Source organism: Macaca fascicularis, chromosome 6 (assembly GCF_037993035.2).
Source record: "Macaca fascicularis isolate 582-1 chromosome 6, T2T-MFA8v1.1".
Lineage (NCBI taxonomy): Eukaryota > Metazoa > Chordata > Mammalia > Primates > Cercopithecidae > Macaca > Macaca fascicularis.
Window position 1 is genome coordinate 97,776,685 of NC_088380.1, and position 18,873 is coordinate 97,795,557.

General features: G+C 36.4%; 1 protein-coding gene across 50 annotated transcripts in view; it reads right to left on the reverse strand.

Annotated features, from left to right (window-relative positions):
- ARB2A (ARB2 cotranscriptional regulator A) overlaps window positions 1-18,873 on the reverse strand; it is a 480,313-nt gene that overhangs the window by 156,257 nt on the left and 305,183 nt on the right. For 47 of the 50 annotated variants that reach the window (XM_045394839.3, XM_073993876.1, XM_073993880.1 and 44 more), the window contains 2 exons: window positions 13,012-13,128; window positions 5,097-5,181 (listed from right to left, as the gene is read on the reverse strand). In XM_045394839.3, the coding sequence (XP_045250774.1) occupies window positions 5,097-5,181; window positions 13,012-13,128 (202 nt within the window). Of the gene's footprint in view, window positions 1-2,839; window positions 4,653-5,096; window positions 5,182-13,011; window positions 13,129-18,873 lie in introns of those variants that run through there. The other 3 variants (XM_005557376.5, XM_073993855.1, XM_073993863.1) reach the window with 2 other exon arrangements.

Genomic DNA, 18,873 nt, shown 5'->3' on the forward strand with positions numbered 1-18,873 from the left:
GCCTGGGCTGGTATCAAACTCCTGGCTCTGAACAATCCTCTTACCTTGGCTTCCCAAAGTACTGGGATTACAGGTAAGAGCCATCACACTCGGCCTTGATCACTCATCTTTGATGTTACTACTGTAATTGTTTTGAGGTGCCACCAACTGCACCCATAGAAGACAGTGAACTTAACGATAAAGGTGTTCTGACTGCCCCACCAACTGAGCAGTTCTCCTGTCCCTATCCCTCTCCTGGGGCCCCCCTGTTCCTTGAAACACAACAATTTTGAAATGAGGCCAATGAATAACTCTCCAACGGCCTTTAAGAATTCAGGTGAAAGGAAGAGTTGCATATCTCTCACTTTAAATCAAAAGCTAAAAATGATTCCGTTTAGGATGACATGCATGTCAAAAGCAAAGAGGGGCTGAAATTTAGGCCTCTTGCACTAAACAGTTAGCCAAGTAGTGAATGCAAAGGAAAAATTCTTGAGGAAATTAAAAGTGCTACTCTAGCGAACACATGAATGATAAGAAAGCTAAACAGCTTTATTGCTGATCTGGAGAAACTTTGAGTGGTCTGGTTAGAATATCAAACCAGCAACAACATTCCCTTAAGCCAAATCCTAATCCAGAGCAAGGTCCTAATTCTCTTCAATTCTATGAAGGCTGAGAGGTGAGGAAGATGCAGAAGAAAAGCTGGAAGCTAGCAGAGGTTGGTTCATGAGATTTAAGGAAGGAAGGAAGCCATCTCTGTAACATAAAAGTGCAAGGTGATACAGCAAGTGCTGATGTATAAGCTGCAGCAAGTTATCCAGAAGATCTAGCTGAGACTATTGATGAGTGTAGCTACACAAAATGACAAATTTTCAATGTAGACAAAACAGCTTCCCAGTGGAAGAAGATTATGGCCATCTAGGACTTTCATAGCTAGAGAGGAGAAGTCAATGCTTGGCTTCAAAGCTTCAAGGGACAGGCTGACTCTCTTGTTAGGGGATAATGAAACTGATGATATAAATTGAAGCCAATGCTCATTTACCGTTCCAAAAATCCTAGGGCCCTTGAGAATTATGCTAAATCGGTTGGGTGCAGGGGCTCATGCCTGTAATCCCAGCACTTTGCGAGGCCGAGGTGGGTAGATCACCTGAAGTCAGGAGTTCAAGACCAGCCTGCCCAACATGGCGAAACCCTGTCTCTACTAAAGATACAAAAAATTAGCATGGCATGGTGACGGGCGCCTGTAATCCTACCTACTCGGGAGGCTGAGGCAGGAGAATCACTTGAACCCAGGTGGCGGCAGTGAGCCAAGAGAGGCGAGAAAATCGCTTGAATCCAGGAGGCAGCACTGAGCCAAGACTGTGCCACTGCACTTCAGCCTGAGTGACAAGAGCAAAACACTGTCTCACCAAAAAAAAAAAAAAAAAAAAAAAAAAAAAAAAAAGAAAAGAATTATGCTGTGCCTATGCTCTATAAGTGGCACAACAAAGCCTGGATGACAGCACATCTGTTTATAGCATGGTTCACTGAATATTTTACGCCTGCCATTAAGACCTACTACTCAGAAAAGATTCCTTTCAAAATATTACTGCTCCTTGGCAACACACCTGGTCATCCAAGAGCTCTGATGATGAACAAGGAGATTCATGTTGTTTTCATGACTGCTAACACAACACCCATTCTGTAGCCCATGTAACAAAGAGCAATTTCAACTCTTAAGTCTCATTATTTAAGATACACATTTTGTAAGGCTATGGATGCCAGAGACAGTGATTCCTCTGATGAATCTGAGGCAAAGTTACTTGAAATCCTTCTGGAAAGGATTTACTATTTTAGGTGTCATTAAATATTTGCTTTATTGCAGTTGTGTGGAATGGATCTCACGATATCTTTGAGGTATATCTGTACTGAATGGGTAACAGAAAAAGGTAGTTATAAATACCAGCTATAAGTATATAAGTTATAAATACTTATATATATAACTTACATATAAGTTATAAATACCAGTTATAAGTATATACCAACATAACTGGTTACAAAAACAAAGCATGTAGTAGTACTTATTTTGATATGAATATTTTTGTATATACATATAAGTTAAATATTTCTGTTTTCATGTTCTCTCTTATTCCTTTATCATCTAATATAACACATTGTCAAAAGTAATTAACTTTTATTTCTCAGTATTTAAATTACAGGGTACCAAGGGTGAGAAGAATGAATATCAGCAAAGGACAATAAAGGGATTCTGTTCCCTCTTCTAGGAAAGGGATTAGTGTGTTTTTGCTTGTAGTGTGTTTTCGATTGTACATTTAAATGGCTGTATGATATTTGGTAGAAGCATGACTTTCTTAATATTAACATCGCTATTTGGACAGTAAGTCTATTTTGAGGAGATGTACATCAGTGCCAACTTGGCAAGAGGTGGACTGTGGTGGCTTTTGAATGTGTCAGTTTGGTTAGGTTGAACTACATTTCCCAGAATTCCTTTCCTGTCTGTTTCTGGTTAGGATGGTACATAAGGGAGATTTTTTTGTGGAAAATTTGGAGGGGTAAAGTGAAGGAGCAGCCATTTCTAGTTCACACATCTTGTCACTTATCTGCTGGCTTGCCTTGTAGTGTGAGGCAATAGCTAGGACTGCATCTGCTCCACCTTCCCGTGAATTCTCCTTCAGCAGCTCTGACTCCTGGAGTAGGTGCAGGTGTTTAGATCCATGACAAAGGGCGCAGGGCTTCTACAAGACATCCACAGAAGCAACAAGACAGAAGCAACAAGAACTGATATGGGCCAGGTGTGGTGGCTCATGCCTGTAATCTCAGCACTTTGAGAGGCCAAGCTTGAGCTCAGGAGTTCAAGACCAGCCTGGGCAACATAGTGAGACCTCGTCTCTACTAAAAATCAAAAAAATTAGTTGAGCATGGCAGTGTGTATCTGTAGTCCTACCTACTTGGGAGGCTGAGGTGGGAGGATCACTTGAGCCCTGGAGATCAAGGCTGCAGTGAGCTAAGATCACACCACTGCACTCTAGTCTGGGTGATAACGTGAGACTCTGGAAAAACAAACACACATACACACAAACAAACAAACAAACAAACAAACCTGATGTGGGTTTAAGCTTACCTTCCTGAACTCCAGCTCTCGCTTATGTGTTCTAGCTCATTGTTGTCTCTGCCACTTCACATTCATCTTCCCTTACCAACTGCCTGCTCTGTGAACTCAAGCTCCTCCATCAGATATAAGGTCAACATCCTTACAGAGATTGCTCAACCAGCCTCAGGTAAAGTCCCAGTGACAAATCCGTTCCTATATGCAGTTTGTCTTCATTATGTGTGGATTCTAAACTTACAAATTCACCTACTCACTAAAATTTATTTGTAACCCCAAAATCCATACTCATGGCATTTTTGCAGTTATTTGCAAAATGCACATGTGCAGAATGGTGAAAAATTTGAGTCATTCATTCTTAATTAAGGCTGAACAAGGTCATGCCCTGCCTTCTTGTTTCAGTTCTTACATTGTGAACAAGTATCCTTTTTATAGACTATTTAGTGCCACAGTTTTCTATTTTTGTGCCTTTTTTTGGTTTCACTGTTTACAATAGCCCCCAAATGTAGTGCTGAAGTGCTGTGTAGTGTTGCTAAGCACAAGAAGGCTGTGTTATGCCTTATGGAGAAAATATGTGTTAGATAAGCTTCATCGAGGCCTGAGTTACACTGCTGCTGGCCATGAGCTCAATGTTAATGAATCAACAGTATATATTAAATAAGGTGTCATTAAACAAAAACACACATAAACAAGTTTACATATTGATTGGTTGACAAAAATGTGACCAGAAGCTCACAGGAACCTGGCCTTGTATTTCATCTAGGAGCTATGATTATTTGCTAATTCAGTGTTTTTAGTGACTTCACATTATGTAACTAGCATAAATAATGAAAATTGATTGTATAATATTTAAGAACACACACATACATACATAGGTGCATAAGTATGTGTGTGTATATGTCTATCTCTATGTGTATGTATAGTAGCATATACATCTTCTTGTGGTTCTGTCTCTGTGGTTGAACCCTGGCTTATAGACTTATAAAATTCAGCTATAATGATAGTGAAACTCAGTTGAAGTTTAGGTATTAATGATAGTGACATTTAATTGTAACAGTAGTTCTATACCTAGAATCTGAACTATTCTCCAAATTATTTTCTTCAAATATGTACACATATTTTCAACTTTAAGTACTCAGTGATTAGCTATCACTTACGATTGTTAACATAAAGTAGTTTGTGTTCCAAACTTTTACCCATTCTCCAGCACCCATGGCCAGAGCAAACCCGTTTCTGCTATCAGTTATAACAAGATGCCACTGCTTACTTGGTTGAGAACTGTGAAAGTTGAAACCAGAAAGCTTACAAATGTCATTCTCTCTTCTTATCTAGTGACTCCAATACAAAGACTTTAGGCTGGAAATCAATGCTATCCTTAAACTTCCTAGAGTCCAAATGCTCCTGACGTGCTCACCTCTTCACCTCTTCCCTTTCAATAGGCAGTCCAGTCTTGCCTTTGTTCCCTGTGAACATCTTCAGATCCATTCCTGCTGTTGCTCCTTAAATTGCTCTGTCTCCTTTGCATAGGATGCTATCTTGCACGTTTTCCCACAGTCCACAGTCTGTCTGTCTAACACAAGAAGCAACTAAAATCTTTACATGAAATATTTTTTTCTAAAGTCTCTAGGACACACAACATCATTGCCTGCCTGTCATATCATTGAGTTGGAACTCAGAGACACATATCCTATGAAAGATCCTGTATGTCTGCCCAATCCTTGTTGTTTAGGTATCCATGTATGTATGTCTTATCTCTCTAAATTTCAACAGCAGTTGTCTATACTACTCTTGAATTGTTTCACCTATTCATCTTACCGAGTTTGTTGGTAAGCATTTTAAGTTACTTAACAAATATGTGATAGAGGATTCTACCCATGCATAATATTACCAATAATTCATCCAACAACTCAAAGATAAAAACAAACTAATTCACAAAATAGAATTCTACATTTCATTAGCATATTTTTCACCTTGATAAACAACAGCAATCATATATCTCTTATCAAACACATACCTGCTGAGACGCGGGGGCAATCAGGTAGCATGGACTCCACTGATGTGTCTAATGGTTCTGAGCTAGAGACCCAATTACAACAGTTCTGCAACGTAATAGAGACAATATTGTTGAAATACAATTTAAGCCAAGACCAAATGTTGAGGAAGAGATTAATTTATCCTATGAAATCAACCACTAGACTGTATTCAATTTATTTTTCAATACACTTAACATTTTTTCTTACATAAACAGTAATTATTCATAATTAACGTGACTGTGAAAAAGGTTTTTTTGTTTGTTTTACAATTCAGCAAATCATCTGTGCTGATATTAAGATGACATGTAAGGGCAGGGCATGGTGGCTTGCGCCTATAATCCCAGCACTTTGGGGGGAGGTCGAGGCGGGCAGATCACTTGGGGTCAGGAGTTCGAGACCAGCCTGGCCAACATGGTGAAACCCCTTCTGTACAAAAAATACAAAAATTAGCTGGGCATGGTGGCACATGCCTGTAGTCCCAGTTACTTGGGAGGCTGAGGCAGGAGAATGGCTTGAACCCAGGAGGCAAAGGTTGCAGTGAGCTGAAATCACTCTATTGCACTCCAGCCCGGGTGCCAGAGGGAGACCCCGTCTCAAAAAATAAATAAAATAAGATGACATGTAACCTTCCATGAACCATGATGCAATATATTTCCAAGTGAAGTTTAGATGGCCAAGCAGTAAACAAATAAAGGTATTATAATTAATGGAAAATAAAAGAAGTATCCATTTTTAACTTTTAGATTAAAATAAATATTAATATGAACACAAGAAAGAATAGCCAATTTTTAAACTATATTCTTTGCATAATACCAGAATAAATGAATTTTGTATTTACTCCTCAAAATCTGACCCATATAAAAATACTATTTTTTAATTTTTACTTTTACCTGCTTTAATTAAGGCTGTATCAAAATAGTTATAAAGAATCACCATCCGGTGAGTTGTAGCTGTGTGTCTATGGACACAAAGCCTCCAATATTAAAAATTAGGTAATTTTTAATAGTAACGATGTAAGGTAATGATTTACAATTCAGAGAAATAAAATAATCTATATTCCTTCTATACATTTTAAGTCTGTATTTGAAGTCTGGCTAAAAATATGTGATTATCATCACACGGTTTTTAAAACATTTCTCAACACACAGACACATACACACTCACACACACACACACACAATGAATTTCCAGACAGATTTTTTTTTAAAGAAATCATCCCATCAATCATTTTGGAAAAATCGGTGATTGCTATTCTGGTAAACAAGCATGTATTGTGTATTTTTAGATGCTTGCTGCCCTGGTTGTGCACCATGGAATCCGTCCTCACTGTGGAAAGATCCTTGACTGGTAGATCAAGTGTCTTATTGTATTTCCTTAATTCATTCTGTCTGGAAGAAGATGTCAGCTGTGTTGCAGTGAGGAGAGAATTTCAAAGGCCCCAGTCCCCACCAATAAAGGCCGAGGAATGGCTTTTGAATAGATTTGTCAAGGCAACCCTACTGTTCTGGGACCAGGGAGAGCAGGAATAACATAAAGGAAGGGTTGCTGTATGAGATTAGAAAGTGAAGTTCACAAAGCATGGCAGATTTTTGTAAGAAACAGTAGATCAATGAAACTATTGAACTGTGTAGGAAAAAAACATGAAAACAAACATAACATGTAGTAATGTTCTTAAATGCTTTCTCTCTTTTTACATTTAAAATAGATAAAATATTAGTATTTTTCATGCATTACAAAAGCTTGGTGGTTTAAAATGGATACATATTCTATAATGTGCTCTCCTAATCTTAATTAGCAGTTGAATGCAAAACTACACAATGTAAGGGTAGAAATTATAAAAGGAATAGGGTTTTAGAAGATATTTCATACATTTGAAATAAGTAAAATTAATATTACCATTGATATAACACCACATCAGAGAGTTCTAGATAATGCAGAAGATTAGCACACAATTAGCCAGCTTTTATATACAATGTGACACTTGCTTGTAAGAAGTAAGTATTCTCCAAAGCAGTGTCAAGATATGTAAATGGATGATTTGTTTTATCATTCATCACAGCCCCTAATAAATTCAAAAATCATGACTTCTATAGGTACTAAAAATAGGCTCCCAATGATACAGGGAGATAGCTTCAATGAAGAATGACTTTCTCTTTCTCTCTCTCTTTTTTTTAAACAATTCCGTCTTTTCAATGACAGCAATTAGCACTACCGACAGACAGGCAGCGATTAGGTACTGTATGTATTTTAATTATTATTCATCCAACTAGTACCTCCAAATCTGATGAAAGTCAGCTATTAACCAGGTGATATGTCGGTCTTCCTACTGTTCACCTACACTTCACATACGTAAAGCTACGTCTTATAGGATTTTCTAGTATTAATACAAGTGATGGCACATTACAATATGCAGACGATTAATCATTTCTTAAATTGTTACCTTAAAAAGCTGAACAAAATTAACTTTTGTCCAGTTTGCTCAGATCACCTTTAATTCAAACACTTAAAGCAAAATATAGGTTAACATTTTATGTTTGTGAAATTTCAGTTTTTATCTGGCCACGTGTTTAAGGCTTTGATCTCTCATAAAAACTGGACAGAAGTTGAACACCCTATAGTTAAAGTGAGTATGTCCAAAAGTTCTCTGCAATGACAAAGTACCTGTGTACAACTACACAGATTTGATATGGCCATTTCAGAGTGTGTATGTGTATGTGTGTGTGTGTGTGTGTGTGCGCGCAGGGGTATGTGGCATTTTTACCCCATTGGGAAAATTATATAGAAAAAAGGGCAAAACAAGTTAAATGTTTGTTATATGATAGAGTATAATGAAATAAAATAGCATAAACATATGCAAAGAAAGACATGCAGTTATATCTAAATTCAATTTGTCTGAAATTTTATTTTATCAAATCTAACTCCCTATTCTGAAATGTGTTACTATAGTTTAGAAGTCAAGTCTCTTTCGATGCTTTTCTAATACTTACGTATCCCTTTTTTCAATGCCTCACTTTGTCCCTATTCCAATTTTTAGTTGAGATGAACACTACCAAAGTGTTACAGGTAGCAATGCAGGCAGCCCACTAGGAAAGCCCTACCTAAATTCAAAACATGCTGGAGAGGGTTAGCAGCCCCTGACATTTATTCTCAGGTCCCCTGAATAGGCAACAAGGTATGTTGAACTCAAGGTACCAATAGTGCCATGCTTGAGACTCAGATGCAGCCTCCCCTAGTTCCAACAAACAAGCATAGAGAAAGAAGTCCTTGGCCAGGGCAGGCAGATAGGGACAGACTACATGACTAATGTTTCTCTGGATCTGAAGGAAAAAGAGAAAAATAGGTAATGTAGAAAGTATTTCTTTAAGCTAAGTGTTATCAGTTTAAACATTTTTTTTACCCTAAAATGATGATCCTATAGATTTTTGTGGTTGTAAATTTTCCTTTTTGTAATATCCAAAATTTGGGGAGCTATTGATATGGATTAGAAATGCCTACAGGCCACAGTGCTGAGTGATTCCCTTTGACATTTGAACCAAGGTCAACAATATTTCAGAGTAGGTTTGAAATAATTTTTTTTAATAAAAAGATTACAATTTAGTATATTATATTTAAAGAGAAAAGTAGGTAGTAGCTATTCCTTTGCAAGGTGTTTGGAGGTATTTGGAGATGCTTACTGCCTTGGTTGAAGCCAGATTTTTATTCATTTTTATTGCATATGTCTGAATTGTAAATCACCATTGCTTTAAAGGTTGATTTTTTAATGTGAAACGTTTTGTGTCCTCGGACAAATACAACTATGGTTCACTAGGTCAAGTTTCTAAGGCCCTACACTCAGAGTTGAATGGTGATGGGAAGGGTTTACAACTATTACATAGAATCGTACATCTGGTGTGGCTGCAGAATTTCAGAGGCCAGGGGTATGTTGGGAAACATTTGCCCACTCAGCCTAGACAGTCCTGGGGCTTGAAGTAAGAAGTTCCTCAGGAGCTGCCTTCATTTACCTTTTACCTCTCCTCAAGAGGCTGGCTTAGCATCTATGCGTGGTCTTTTAGTTCAGAATAGGTTTCACTTGGAGTAATTGCTCAAAGTAGTACTACTCTTTGACTTTCTTTCTTTCTTTTTTTTTGAGATGGAGCTTTTGCTCTGTTGGCCAGGCTGGAGTGCAATGGCGTGATCCCAGCTCACTGCAACCTCCACCTCCTGGGTTCAAGTGATTCTCCTGCCTCAGCCTCCTGAGTAGCTGGGATTATGGGTACCTGACACGATGCCTGGCTGATTTTTGTATTTTTAGTAGAAACAAAGTTTTGCCATGTTGGCCAGGCTGGTCTCGAACTCTTGACCTTAGGTGATCCACCTGTCTCGGCCTCCCAAAGTGTTGGGATTAGAGGTGTGAGCCACGGTGCCCGGCCTGACCTTCCTTCTTTAAAGGAAACTGTTACTAATATTTATAAATTACACAAGTAATACAATAATATATTTCTTAACCTTTGTTCTGTACGCTAAATTGGTAGGTTTAAAAATTAGCTTTTTAAAAAATGAATGCATAACATCAGTAACTTCATCACATCCCTTCTTATTGTTACAGATTTAGGACTTTCAAGTGCATTTTTGTTACATGGATATACTACAGCATAGTGGTAAAGTCTGGGCTTTTAGTGTAACTGTCACCCAAACAGTGTACATCGTACCCAATAGATAAGTTCTCATCCTTCATCTCCCACCTTCCATCTTTTGAAGTCTCCAGTGTCTATTATTCTACTTTGTATGTCCATATGTACCCATTGTTTAGCTCCCACTGAGAAGTGAGAACATGTGGTATTTGACTTTCTGTCTCTGAGTGATTTCAGTTAAGATAATGGCCTCCAGTTCCATCCATGTTGCTGCAAGATATAATTTCATTCATTTTTATGGCCGAGTAGTATTCCAAAGTATATATCTCTATATATCTATATACATATATTTAGATATGTACCACATTTTCTCTATCCAGTCATCCTTTGATGGATGCTTAGGTTGATTCCAAGCCTTTGCTATCATGAAGAGTGCTGCGATAAACATACCAGTGTAGATGTCTTTTTGGTAAAATGACTTCTTTTGCTTTGGGTAGATACCCAGTAGTGACATGGCTAGATCAAATAGTACTTCTTTCTTTAGCTCTTTGAGAAATCTCCATACTGTTTTCCACAGAGGCTGTACTAATTTACATTCCCACCAACAGTGTATAAGAATCCCCATTCTGATTGGTGTGAGATGGTATCTCATTTTGGTTTTAATTTGCATTTCTCTGATGATGGGTGATGTCGAGCATTTTTTTCATATGTTTGTTGGCCACTTATACGTATCACATTAATTTAAACATACTTACAAAACAAAAAACTTTCCAACACTCATGCTTAAGACAACCGCCCTTTCCTGTAATCCAGGTTTGTTTCTCTTCATTATTTCAAGGAGTCTTGCAGAGAGGATAGGAAATAAGAAAGGAGAAAGAAAAGGGGAGGAAGTTTCATCCTGAGAGTTCGGAAACACTGGACTCTTATATTGCCAAACCACACTGTAATCTTCTCTATAAGAGGTCACACATTTAGGTGGGTTCCTACAAGGATACCTGTCATACACTTTTACAGTCTCTCTTTTTGTTCTCGTTTTGGAGAAGATCACTGAACAGGGGTAATTTCAAAGCCCCATCAGGAATGCTCTAATAAGTTAAATCTCTGAGATATTACAGTGTTTTCAATAATAACACATCTCATTTCTTTATATAGTACCATTTGCTTTTCAAAGAGCTTTCATCCTTGATTATCACCTTTGCTTCTCACAATATTTCATGAAGTAGATGGAATAGGAATTACTGTCTCCAATTCAATTATGAAACAGACCCAAAAAGATGGAGTGGCTTTTCCAAGATTATAAATCTTAGCAAACTAGCTGGTACATGCTAGATTCTTAATTATTGATTTACCTAGCCAGAGTCATTATCAAAATTTAGTTCTCCCATATGCTTGTTCTGAATTACTTCCAGTATGTCACCCTGTTTCCTTTTTGTAAGATATTTTGAATAGGCAAACCATTCATAAAACAAAAGATGAATATAGTTTATGTGTTTTATATTATTTGGGAGTGAGACTATAACAACAGTGACAGCTCTAACTTACCGAACTTTTTTAAAGTGCCAAGAACTGTGCTATTTCTTTACATATGTTATTTTCCATCACGTTTGCAAGGTAGGTATTATAGTTTACAGATGAGAAAATCGAATCTCAAAGAGATAAAATAACTTGCTTCAAACTACAAAGTTATGTAAGTGATTGAGCTGGGATATCAATTTTGATAGGTCAAAATACAAAACTCTTCAAATTGCTTCCCTAAGGCTTAATTGAGGGAACTGAAAGAACTATCCAAGAACTAGGGCATTTATAAAATTTTATAAATTTTACAACAGCTATGCTTGCAAAGAAATTAATGGCAGCCTTGATTAAATTATGATGAATTCAACTACTGTCTAGTCAGTTAGATGGAAGCTATACAGATTAATATATTCTGACTTTTGAAAGGAATACCTAATCCAGCCTTAGTTAGAAATACTTAAAAAGTAAACCTAAATAAATTTTGTTATATTTGTCATCAGGAATGAAAAACTCATGAGCCAGGATGTTTTTAGTTTGAGCCAAGTATCAAATTCCATACTAGTTATGTGTGTGGGGAAAAGTTACTAACAGCTCATTTATTAACCTTACTATTTATATAATGCTGGGAGCTTTCTGTGTCATCGTCAAATACCTACATGTTAGAAAAGATTTTAAAAACCCATCTTTATATGTTTATAGTATTAAGAGGACTGGAATAAAAATATTTTAGACTTTTGCATGATGAAAGTACTTTTTCTAATGCAGAAAAACAAGTGATAACAGACTGGTGATAATATAACGCTACTATGAAATTATATAGCCTAATTTTTCTATCTCTTCAGACATTAACTCTGTGGTCCTTACAGTGCACCATGAAGGCTGGTAGAATTTACCCACCACACAGTCCTATGGTATCAGCTGAAGGGCCACCAGGTATTCTATCAAGAAAAACTGGAAGAAAACCAAGAAGGTCAATCAACTCATTCATACTATATAAGTAAATGATTTGATTAAACAATTACTATGGCATGGGTGGCTGATGCCAACTGCTTATAATATCAGAAAGATAAATAAAAATAAAAGAAAATTTCAGCTGGATATTTGTCATAGGAATAAAAAATATAACAGGCTGAAAGTTAAAAAATAATAATAATGGGAGCGTATTCAATGAATCCTTGTTAGTTTTCAGGTTCACCAGCCCTTAGGAAGTATGAAAAGAAGCTTTCTTAGCCTAAGGCTGAACCATGGCTAGCCCCTGGGTTTCTCTTAGCTCAAGGGTCTGGCATAACAGCATTTCAGCTTTTTTCTTCTCTTCCCTCTACTGGATGTAGTCAGCCAATCCATTTAAGAGTGGCACACACTGACTGCCTTTCAAGAAGAAAAGGAGACCAAGTGTACCTTATGCGTCGTTCTTGTAACTAAGCGGCACCAATGCTAAATAGCTGGTGGAAAAATTAAGCATCAGGGAATAAGAATCTCTTAATTCCATGACCTTTTTCAGCACAAGTTCCCACCTTAGACTGAACACTATACACACAGTGTTCTATAGAAAACCAAGAAGAAGGGAGGGGGGTTTCAAAAATATTGGTTCTTCACACGGGTTTTCTATTATTATTTTAAGCATGTCTAACATTTTCTATTTCCTCGCAATGTTCTGCCTCTAGAAAGGGAGTCTGAGGATGGGAGGTGTTACAGGTTGGTGGGGGCTCAAGACATAAAGGCTCACACCCATTCATCTCAGCACTAAAAAAAAAAACCACACAAGTCTCACCTCTCTCATCCATTCTCGAATCGTTTTGCCAGCTTCTTGATGCCACACATTGTGAACAGAGTCTGTCAATGCCACAGCAGTTACCTTATTTTTTACATCTGCTTCTCGTTGAATCATCTGTTTTAAAAAAGGAAAATAAAATATTGGCTATAATTGTTTTTCCTACTGGGTGCAGCCTGCTTAGTCAGAGATAACAACAATATTATATTAAAAATGAAAAAGCAATATGTATCTCCGGTTCAAAGTTACTCTTTTTTGCATTGAACACATACCCTATTCTTGTCCAGAGATGTGAAAAGACCTAACATTTTCCTTTAAAAAGATAATACCACTTAAGTCTTAAAACTACGCAGCTCTATTATTTTCCATGTGGTTTGACAATTCGAGGATTAAAGGGATCACAGGGGAATCCCTGAGGGTTTCTTTTACAAGTTTCTTCCACCACTTCCTGTTTCAGTGCTTGAGGGAAGTTAGTACCTAGGGTTCACTGTTAGCTACTTAGGACCAACTTCTACTAGTTTTCAGTAGATGGCACATCAGTAAAGAAAGATATCTTGCTTTGACTTTTCCAATTTAGTAATTCCTTGGTGTTTTAAATGCCCACAAAGATATTTTTCATTCAAAGCCCATTAATATAATTTTGCTTTCTAACGTATTTCTTTATGTTGGCAAACTATTACATTTTATGATAACTTCTTCCTATAGAATGCTATTTCTACAAAACAAAACAGCTTCTAAAAATAACAAAAAAAGATTTGCTTGGCTTGGAGATACCGATGGATTCATCAGTGGTCTGCCAGATAAAGAAATTAAAAGCGAAAATTTCTACATCAGAAGAACTGAAAAAAGGTTTTAATCTACTACACTAGTGGCCCTAATTTGGTGTAACAAATGTAAGAAAGCTTTGAAAATTACAGTTAAAATATCATAAATAGTAACCTTGCATTTCATAATAGTGTTCTCTTTTTGCTTCAAGTGTCTTTTCTCCCTCTAAATTCTTTTATTGAAAAAAAGAACAATTTATCATTTGCTGTTAATTTCTATGAATTGTCTATCAAAAATATAATAGTGTACTTCAAAAAAGAGAATTCTGAATGGCGATGAAAGTGCATACAGAGAAAGAATATTGCACACCATGCTTATGATACCAAAGGATGCCTGTTGGCATTCTGAATTTAAAATGTCTCTCTCTCTCTTAAATTTTTTTAAGCCCAGCATATGCACATGATGTCTCAATGAATACTACCTAATGGGAACCCAACTCACTGTTAATGCTACCTCACCAACACTTCTGCACCTCAACTCTTTGTGCCCTGTGTTTTCTGCTTATATAATGTAAAAATCTTAAAATCAATATTGGTTACCAACATCATAACATTACTGCAAAAATTTATCTTGCAATACCAATAATACTTTTCAAAGCATAAAATAATACTCTAAATTAATACTTCATATGAATTATTAAGTAGTATGCTACCTTCTTCTGGATTTTATTTTACAAATACATTCTCATTGGATCACACTGGCACTAGCATATAAAAGTTTAAACCAACATTAGATGATAAAACCCCAAATTCCACAATAGTGAATCCATCTGGCTTATGAAGAAATTATATGTCCTTATTCTCATTTTCTAAATAGTAACACTTTTAGAGATCTAGACCAATTGTTGCTGAAGTACAAAATAAGAACATGCTTTCTGGTATTCTAAGGATATGCTTGCGTTTTAAAATATTTGACCTGGATTTTGTTGTGGCTGTTGTTAACATATGCAGATTTACTTAAGACAGCATCTGAAGACACTAAATCTTGAGAGCCATTTGTGAAATGAGATACAATGAAGTAATGAATTGGTGAGGAGTTAGTGTTAAAATAGAAAACCTGGGGATTAAAATTCTACAAGCTGGAAAAATACAGAGTTGTTAGAGGGACTACCAGAGGAAAATATCTGTAGTCTGTTTGTCTTTCTGGCTGACGTTTCATACAGTGGAAGTGATAACACGCAATTTATCATCACATCACACCGTCACATTATAATCCAATATGATACTCTCTTACACTGTTATAGCATTTTACACTTTAAAAATCACTTTCATATTTTATTATCACAGGTGGGGAATGGCCAAATTCCAGAAGATCTTAATGAAGAGCTGTTTACAAATTAACCCAGTAGCAAAGAATTTCCAACATTTGACTGTTTAGGATTAGTAGAATTGTGAATAAGTGAATATGTCAACAGTCTTAACTTTCTGGACTATTTACCTCTGTTCCAGCCTTGCTGCAGCCTAATTTAGTAGTCCTGGAACTACTTGCAACTGCCATTTCTGTGCAGACCCTCTGCTTCTTGCATTTGTTAGTCTGGGTCACAGTGACTTAGTTACTTCTTCCACTGTGAATGATCACTGATGAAAAATACCAGAGAGAGGCAATGGTGCAGGGAGATGGAATTGAGTTTGCTTAAGAGACAGACCTTAGATGAAATATAGCCAAAGCAAGGAATGAGTGGAAGCACAGCTGGGCAGGAAAAATCCTTCTACAATATGGTCTGTAACAGAAGACCAATAGTCTGGAAAACGCTCTCTAAAAGGGAGAAAGCCATATCATCATATCACCTTAGATTCTCTATAACAATCTAAGGTGGACATGGCAGTATTTAATTAGGATCCATTGATATGAACAACTTGAAATTCTTTGTAAAATGTTTTCTATATGGGCATATGAATATTTTTCTGAGGAGAAGATCTTTAACTTTCATGAGATTCTCAAAGGAATCTTAGTCTGTAAAAAAGATAAGCCCATGTGATCTAAATGTCTCCATATATTCTTGAATAAATTATGAAATATCCAGTAAGAGATCCCTTTGAATAATTACACTTAAGGTCAACATCCATTCCATTTTTGTTATAATATCTTCAGTATGGTATCAAGAGTTGGATAGAAGTGATGACAAATTTTGATACCTCAGACATCAACATCCTAAAGGTCAATGGCTTAATAGGATATACATTGTAAAGTTACAATTAAAATTTGCTTTTATTTGTCTGTGTATAATATTTATTTTAATCTGAATAGCAGTTTCCAAATTTCAAAATAAAATACAAATTAATTCTCATTTTACTCTCAAATAATATGGAAATGTATGCAAAACTTGTATTATTTTCCCTATTTGTGGATAAGTAAATTGAGACAGTTTAAGAAACTAGTTAAAGGCCACCCAGACACAAAGTGACAAAACCGTGACTTGACCGTGGATATATGTCATGTTCTTTCATCTGTATTACGCGAGGTCTACTTCTTAGTAATACATAGCACTCTTACATAAATAAACTCATTTGATTAATTCCCTTTTCATATATACAGCATTTCATTCACTTGGACATTTTTTTAAATGGTAAAAAGATCCAGATCAGTAAGGAATGTTGAAATTCTAAAAATCATGCCAACATAGAAATCAGCCAGGAGGAGAAACTGACAATAGCACTTTAAAATTATTACAGTTCTAAAATAAATAATGTTTAAGGTAAGAGGGAAAATTAGATATTCCTATAAATCATATTGATGATTTCAGCATTAATAAAAAAATGTGGCCCTGTTACTTGATAGTTTTGTTTGCTTAATTCTACCCATTTATCCATTCTTAGTGTTTTCACTTGAGCTTAAACATAATTAATCTGCTCTTTCCTTCACTATGTAGCATGCTCCTAGTCTGACAAAAGTTTAAGCCACTAAATATCAAGTACAGTACTTTGAACAGATTAAAAACATATGCCATCTGTATGCAAGTTCATATTATTAACATTGTTGATGGGGTTGAAATTGAGGGGGGGAAATCTTGTTTATCATTATATTTTCTTCCAGAGTAAGAGTTAAAAAATTAACTAACAGTGACAAGACGGGTGAGTTCATCTGAGTATAACAGGAGTATTTGGTGAGATGAAGACCAGAGGACCAAAGGGAGGTGTGGGAGGGCCAGAGGCAGCAGGGGTACCTCTGCTCCCTTCCACGTAAAGTGCGGGCCTTCCACAGGGCTGCTACCATTTCTCTCCAGAAATCCTGCAGCCCTTTTCTGTCCACCTAATTTAACTCACCATGCTTTCTCTAAGGTCCTCAAATGATGTACCTGCCTACTGTCTTCACAGATACCTGGCCAAATCCAAATGCTTCATGTCATCCTAAGCATTCCTCAATTTCCTTTTTGTGCTTAAAAACTATTTTAGCATTTCTCTGGATTTCATTTCTTCCAGAACTCTACCATAAATGACTTTCTGCAAAGGAAAACACAAAGATGCCTTTATTTCTGCCAAACTGAATTATGATTTAATTTAATTTAAACTGAATTGAGGTAGAGAGATGCCTTAATTTACTTTGAAGGCATGGAGATGTTGATGTTATGGGGATGCTCTGCCATGAAGTCTTTGGCATATCTCTAATCCAGGGCCTCGGGTTATGGGAATTGTAAATCCAACCCAATTCAATCTCCCAACCTAAAGGAGAAAGAAACTCTAAATTAGGTTGGCTTTATCCTAACCTAAAAGAAGTTGATGCATAATTTCGTTTTCCTGTGTTTGTAGCCTGGCAGCCATGACATTCAGAATAATTACTTCTCCTTGTATTTTAAAGTCCAAGGAAATTCCTAAAAAAGCCAGTGTGGGTTGGGGTAGGGATGTGTATATGTGCATGCAGACCCATAGCTATGTTTGGATATATCATATGTTTTAAACGTGTTTTTGAAAAAATATTTTAAAGTCTTCCATCAGCAAAAGCTATTACTTTCTTTTTAAATTATGACATGTGTTACACATATGTACTGTGAGGGTTACGGCATGTGAATTACTTGTACAGGAAATATTCTGAGAAGAAAATCAGATAACACATATTTGCATCAGATTAGGATCTGACACTACTGTACGTTTATAAATCCAAGGATCATTACTACCGTATGAGCATGAATGAATCATCACTCAGGTTAATAGCACAGTTTAGGTTTGAGATGCCTTAAAAAAAAATACATATATATAAATAGATTAGCTCCCTCTAGAGCTCCTTGAGTTAAAATTTCAGATTAAGTTGTTTCAAAGGCTTCAAAAGTATAAAATGCTGGTACCTTTTCACACTTTCATTATGCAGATCATAATTGCATTCAGTGCTTCTACTTGAGTGCAGTTTTCATGTGGTTGTAACAAACTATAATATTTTATCACAAATCTCTCCTATCACTTTACATTTCTGCCTGCATATTCCCCATTTCATGGTACTCTGCCCTGTGCTATCCAAGCCCACGTGGTTACAAGTGTGCCCTGTACCACGACGACTTATCAGCTAACTCTGGGTTTGGCAGTCTTTTCTCTTAGGGTCAGAGACTACTTTGTATTCTTCTTCCTGAAGATTCTTTTGGACAAGTCTATCCCAACAGAATGCTACTAACACCATCTTTGGTGTAACACTAAAACCTTGATTCTATTACCTAAGGCACTAGCACCTCTAGTGATTATAATGAAATACACACACTTCGGTAGATACAATGTGAAGACCAAACTGCCCAGCAGGAAATTCAGATGAGTATGACATTCAACTCTCCTGTTACTTGCAGTTCACACCTCTAATCTGCATTCACAATTTCTATTTTGAAAGTAGAAGCTTCGGAAATAAAGTGCGATAGTTAAATTCAAGGATAGTGGAGTCCGATTCTCTGGGTTCAAGTTCATGCTCTGCCACTTCTAGTAATGATACTTTGAGTAAATTATTTTTCTGTACTTCAGTTTTATCAGGTGAATGTCATGGGAGATGATAAATCCATGTAAGTCATAGGATTATTTTGAGTATTAAACAAACAAACTGTAAAGCAATTAGCAGAGGAAATGG